This window comes from Anastrepha obliqua, unplaced genomic scaffold (genome assembly GCF_027943255.1).
Source record: "Anastrepha obliqua isolate idAnaObli1 unplaced genomic scaffold, idAnaObli1_1.0 ptg000009l, whole genome shotgun sequence".
Taxonomy (NCBI): Eukaryota; Metazoa; Arthropoda; class Insecta; order Diptera; family Tephritidae; genus Anastrepha; species Anastrepha obliqua.
Window position 1 is genome coordinate 2228984 of NW_026562178.1, and position 6887 is coordinate 2235870.

The 6887-nt window shown below is 37.5% G+C and overlaps 2 protein-coding genes across 2 annotated transcripts; both read left to right on the plus strand.

Annotated features, from left to right (window-relative positions):
- The first annotated feature begins 423 nt into the window (after positions 1 to 423).
- On the plus strand, positions 424 to 3287 carry LOC129251190 (uncharacterized). The gene is made up of 2 exons (XM_054890549.1): positions 424 to 720; positions 1719 to 3287. Exons 1-2 carry the CDS (start codon positions 424 to 426, stop codon positions 3285 to 3287), a joined length of 1866 nt encoding a protein of 621 aa, XP_054746524.1.
- Positions 3288 to 5292: 2005 nt separating this feature from the next.
- On the plus strand, positions 5293 to 6168 carry LOC129251191 (uncharacterized). Its single transcript, XM_054890550.1, has one exon. The coding sequence runs from the start codon at positions 5293 to 5295 to the stop codon at positions 6166 to 6168; it is 876 nt and encodes a 291-aa protein (XP_054746525.1).
- Positions 6169 to 6887: the final 719 nt, after the last annotated feature.

Genomic DNA, 6887 nt, shown 5'->3' on the forward strand with positions numbered 1-6887 from the left:
ACGGTGCATTTATTTTGCATAGAGAAATACATGAATATTTTGTATAGATAGGTATATAGAGCTTTGACTCTTAGCATTAAGAAAATTCAAATTAGGAGAATATATGACACTGGAGTGTAAACATCGCTGGAGCGATTTCTTTGGCCTCATACGTTCAGTAGTGTCCGAAATTACCGCGGTGCAAAATTTTTATATTAGTTATTATAGTGTTTTTTTTTTAATAATTATTGAAGTTTGTGTGAATTTGTGAAAAGAAGAAATATAGCGTAAAGCGAATTTCCGAGCAAAAAACGGTAAGTTTTGAACTGTTGAAGTGAATTACACGAATGCATGTGTTTCCTTATTTCAAAAAACATATGGTGTACCACTATTAATGTAGGCATTTTTTGAAATTTAATTTATTCTTTTTTAATTGAAAGAAAAATGCCACGACCCACACGAGGAAATATAGGTCGACGAACGCGTCATGCAAATGCTACGGCATTACAAAGGCGATCACAGACTCCAGATGAACGAGCACAAGATAATGCATCGCAGCGTGAACGTAATGCACGAAAAAGATCTGTTGTACCTGAAATTATGCGTGCTGCTTTTAATTACAACAGTCAGATTAATTACAGTATGTACGGATATATTGGAATAATGGACACAATATGTCCACATTGTGATGCGGCTAAATTTCCAGGTGAAACGCCCGGCATGTGTTGTACTAATGGCAAAGTGAGATTGCCACCATTAGAAACTCCACCCGAACCATTGTCTTCATTAATTTTTGGGACTTCTGAAAATTCGAAGCACTTTTTGAGTCATATTCAACAATACAATTCGGCATTTCAAATGACTTCTTTTGGTGCTACTAACATTATTAGAGATAATTTTATGCCGACGTTTAAGGTAAATACTTAAACAGGATTGTCCCAATCAATCTGAATCATAAAAGTATTCTATAGTTTTAAAAATTATTATGCAACATATACCCAAAATTGCATACATGTTGCAGATTCAGGGCCAAATTTATCATCATGCTGGTTCGTTAATGCCATACCCCGACGTTGATTATCAATTTTGGCAAATTTATTTTATTAGTGATGAAAATCGTGAATTGGATCAACGTTGTGCAATTGCTTTGAATACAAGACGAGAAATTATTTGTGAGCTACAAAGGTTTTTCCATCAGCATAACGCATTAGTTCAATTGTTCAAAATTGCTCTCGATCGTATGCCATCTTATAATCACAAAATCGTAATAAGGGCTGATAGAACACCTTTTGGAAAGCATGAAAGGCGATTCAATGCACCGACAATTGATTAGGTTGCAATTGTAATTCGTGGTGATCAGTTTCAATCGCGTGATATTATACGACGCATTACAATACCCAATCTTATCTTTGATGGTTCGTCCACAAGAACAAAATTATATCTTGAGATGGCGTAAACTATATCATCAGTACATCGTTGATATGTATGCCAAAATAGAAACAGACCGTCCTAATTTTATTCGTTTCAACCAAGCAAAATTAAGATCTGAACAATATATTCATTTGCAATATGCGATAGCGAATGATGCTAATATTAATGACATCGGACGTTTAACTATATTGCCATCTTCGTATATTGGTAGCCCACGGAATATGAACGAATATGCTCAAGACGCAATGTGTTATGAACGAAAATACGGTTGACCGGATCTGTTCATTACATTTACATGTAATCCGCAGTGGGACGACATCAAAAACAATTTATTTGCAGGACAGTCGACAACCGATCGTCATGACATTACTGCGCGTGTTTTTCGGCAAAAATGTAAAGCACTTATGGATTTAATTGTGAAATTATATGTATTTGGGGAGGTGCGTTGCCATATGTACTCCATCGAATGGCAGAAAAAGGGATTGCCGCACGCACATATACTAATTTGGCTGGTACATAAAATAACTCCGGATCAAATCGATAACCTTATATTAGCTGAAATTCCTAATCACACTGCTGATCCTGAGTTATTTCAAGTTGTCGTTAAAAACATGATACATGGACCGTGTTCGAAACGATACCCAAGGCAATTTACTTCAGACACAATAACGGGCAATGACGGATATCCGTTGTATCGACGTAGAGCACCTAATGATAATGGCAAAACGGCAACCATTAGAATGCATAACCAGGAAGTTGAAGTTGATAATCGTTGGGTGGTTCCGTATTCCAAATTATTATCGAAAATATTCAACGCTCATATAAATGTGGAATATTGTAATTCTATCAAATCCATTAAATATATTTGCAAGCATGTAAATAAAGGGAGCGATATGGCTATTTTCGGTGTTGCTGGTGATAATAGAAATGATGAAATTACTCAGTATCAAATGGGTCGCTATATTAGTAGCAATGAAGCTGTCTGGAAGATTATATCGTTTCTAATGCACGAAAGACATCCGGCGGTTGTTCACTTGGCTGTACATCTTGAGAATGGCCAACGTGTTTATTTTAATGTAGCAAATTTATTGGAAAGAGCAGCGGAACCACCAGCAACTACGTTAACAGCTTTTTTCAAATTATGCGAAACTGATACATTTGCGATAACTTTGTTATATTCAGAAGTGCCTCAGTATTACACATGGAATGTGTCTTTGAAAAAATTTCAAAGACGTAAACAAGGAACAGCAGTTCATGGGCATCCTGGCACTTTCCAAACAGATGCAATTGGCAGAATATATACAGTACATCCAAACAATGTTGAGTGTTTTTATTTGAGATTGTTATTAGTTAACGTAAATGGACCAAAATCATTTCAAGAATTGAGAACAGTCAACGGTCATGTGTGTGAAACATACCGTGAAGCATGCCAACTTTTGCATTTGTTGGAGGATGATGCACATTGGGATTCAACATTTCATGATGCATCTATTTCGGCTCATCCTCAACAAATACAAATGCTGTTTGCCGTTATATTTTCAACATGTATGCCATCAAATCCACTTGAATTATGGAATAAATATAAACATAATATTGCAGAAGATATTTTAATTCGTATGCGTCATCATGCAAGAAATCCTGATTTGTTGATAACTTTGGAAATGTACAACGAAGCTTTGATAATAATTGAAGATATGTGTCTACGGATTGCAAATAAAACATTAGTACAATTGGGTATGACCGCACCAAATCGTGACATGCATGATCTGTTTGATTGTGAATTGCAACGTGAGCAGGAATTCAATTCTAATGATTTGCGTTTATTTGTACAATCGAATATAACCAAAATGAATATTCAGCAAAAAACATGTATATGACACAATCATGCAAGCCATTTCCAATAATGCATGTGGGTTATATTTCTTGGATGCACCTGGTGGTACAGGCATAACGTTCGTTATATCACTGATTTTAGCCACTATTCGATCGGAACAGAAAATTGCATTGGCACTTGCCTCTTCGGGAATTGCTGCTACATTATTAGAAGGTGGTCAGACAGCACACTTTGCATTAAAATTGCCATTGAATGTACAGGTGATTGAAACTCCAGCTTGCAATATTTCAAGAAATTCTGCTATGGCAAAAGTTCTGCGATTAACGTCAATTATTTTATGGGATGAGTGTACAATGGCGAATAAAAAATTACTAGAAGCATTTAATCGAACAATGCAAGATTTACGTGGTAACCAACAGCTTTTTGGTGGTGCTTTGATATTACTGTCAGGGGATTTTCGACAAACATTGCCTGTCATTCCTCGGTCAACTCCTGCTGATGAAATAAATGCCTGTTTGAAGTCATCAGTTCTTTGGAGATATGTACAAAAATTGACACTGACCATTAATATGCGTATTCACCTACAAAATGATCCAGCTGCCCATGAGTTTTCAAAACAATGGTTACAAATTGGTGATGGCAAAATACAAATCGACAGAACCAACGGATTGATCACTGTACCGAACAATTTTTGTACAATTACTCAATCGATAGATGAATTGATTGAATGTGTTTTTCCAAATATTCTTCAGAATTACAGAAATCATGATTGGTTGAGAGAACGCGCCAACTGTGTAATGGCACCAGATTGGCAGTGAAAAATTTATTGCCACATTTGATTGAAGCTGCGATCTTAACTGGTAAATCAAAAGGAGAAGTTTGTTTAATACCGCGTATCCCTACCTATGATTCCAACTTATATGCCAGTTGAATTCAAACGATTACAATATCCTGTGCGTTTATCATTTGCGATAACCATCAACAAAGCCCAAGGGCAAACACTTAACGTTTGTGGTTTGAATTTGCAGGAATCATGTTTTTCACATGGCCAACTTTATGTTGCCTGTTCCAGAGTCGGTACCCCCAGCCGTTTGTTTATTCATGCTCAAAATGGAAAAACAAAAAATATTGTTTATCCAAATGTTTTGGATTAAGTTTTAAAATAGCTAGCAAATAACTAAATATATATTTTTTTATAAATGAGTTTGATTTAATATTTCACTTTATACGTAGCGAAGCACGTACCGGGCCGCTAGTATTTATTATATTATATGCGCCAACATTTCAAATTTAAATTTAAATTTTAAATTTAAAAAAATGCATTATAAAACGACCTCTCACATCTTGGTATGTGCGTTTTAGTAAATTGAAAACTATACAAATTTGATGAAAATTTTTACTAATTTTTTGAGTCGAAATTAATTCATAGAGCATACAAGTGTTTTGGTATTTTGACATATGTATGTAAATATATGTATATCAATATATGCACACATATATGTATTATGTTAGTTATGTTTGTGCAAAAACAAAATCGGTTTAAACTGTTTCTTATTACATACATATGTATGTACATATATACATACACATGTAAGAAACAATTAAGCAAAAGGTCAGTGTACTGAAGCAACCATGACCTACCTCACGTATTGGCATATTGTGCAAGTGTGCCCTATTATATGTGTGGCGTACCCACAAACTATTATTGAATTTATATTAATTTTGCTATTGAATTTATATTAATTTTGTTATGGCAACGCCGTGCTACTGGCTTGAGCTGTCATTTTGTATTACTTCAATTTCAATGTTCTTACTTTTTGGATCGGGCACGTGTCGGTAAATGTAAATTTAGTTTCTTAACAATAAATCACAGTAAAATCCAAATTGGTGACCCCGAACGTTTTAAAAAAGCTATCGTACAAATTTTTGTACATTTTATTGAATTTTCGCCGTTTACTTGGAATTGCTGCCGCTCGTTTGCAAGTGCGCACATCGAAAATCCACATAACCACACTTTTCGTGGCACTTCGTGGAAAATTTTGGACGCCATGTCTCTGAACGACAGCATGGCAATTAGCAATAGCGGCGCGGATGCTGCGCACAACGAAAATTATACCACAGCACCAAGAAACCCTCATGGTAATAGCGGTCCGGATGCTGTGCATACCGAAAATTACAGCACAGTACCACGAATTCCACTGCCGCAAATGAGTGAAGAGAACATTGAGGCCTACTTTTACGCCTTAGAATTCTGGTTTCAAGCTTCGCTCATATATTCAGACTCCAGAAAATTCCATATCGTTTTAGCAAACCTTTCGCCGCCTAAACTATTTGAGCTTAGGTCGATCATCGAGACAGCGCCGGCAACCGGAAAATATCGATACATTAAGCAGAAGGTGACTGATCATTTCACTGATAGTCAGCAACGGCGCCTGCAGAAGGTGCTCAAAGACATGCCGCTTGGCGACCGTAAACCAAGCGAACTTTTCAGTGAGATGAAGCGCGTCGCTGGCACCACGCTCAACGACAGCCTATTGCACGACTTGTGGGTAACGCGTCTTCCACCGTATGTACAAGCAGCTGTAATAGTAGCAAAAGTGCCCCTCGACGAAAAAGCTAAAATTGCTGATTCCATCGAGGAATCCATTGATTGGCAAAACGGTCATGTGGATGTTGCGTCTACACACAACGAAATTTCTAACCTCGAAAGCGAAATCGCAGAATTAACTCGAAGCATGCAAAAGCATTTAACCTTGAAGGACCGTCCTCTTCGATCAAGGTCACCTTCTCGAGCAAGGAGCGTACGGCGCGACAACCGACATGCCACTTCGGGACTTTCTTGTTGGTATCATCGGACATTTGCCGACAAAGCAACGAAGTGTCGCAAGCCATGTGCGTTTTCCAGGAAACAATCGTCTCAATAATGCTGCTCAGCTGCAGCGATTAAAGGTACCCGCAAACAACCTGAGATCGTTAAAAATTACCGGCTTCGTATCTTTGACTCTTCGTCGAAAATTAATTTTCTTATTGATACGGGCGCTGATGTGTCAGTAATACCGTCACATACGAGGGCAGCCAGAGCTAATTCAACCGGGTTAAAATTGTTTGCCGCGAATGGTTCACCTATTAGAGTGTATGGTGAAGTCATTTCAAAATTAAATTTAAATTTACGCAGCGAATTCGTTTGGAATTTTTTGATTGCCGACGTTTGTCATGCTATCATCGGCGCTGATTTTTTAAGTAATTTTGGAATTTTGGTCGACCTCAAGCAGAAATGCTTACGAGATAGTAAAACCGAATTAAAATCTGTTTGCGTAATTCATATGAAACCTTCGGTGAGTGTAAAAACAGTCAACGCGGAATCAAATTTCGCTGACATTCTGCAAGAATTTGTTGATATCACCCGGCCACTACCAATGGGTACAACGACGAATTCCAATGTAGTTCATCGAATTATAACGCAAGGCCAGCCTGTTTTTTCGCGCCCGCGACGACTTTCGCCCGAAAAATTAGCAGGTGCCCGCACTGAATTCGACTTACTTTTAAAATTAGGAATCTGCCGGCCATCAAGCGGCAGTTGGGCGAGTCCGCTACATATGGTGCGCAAAGCTGACGGATCGTGGAGACCCTGCGGGGATTATCC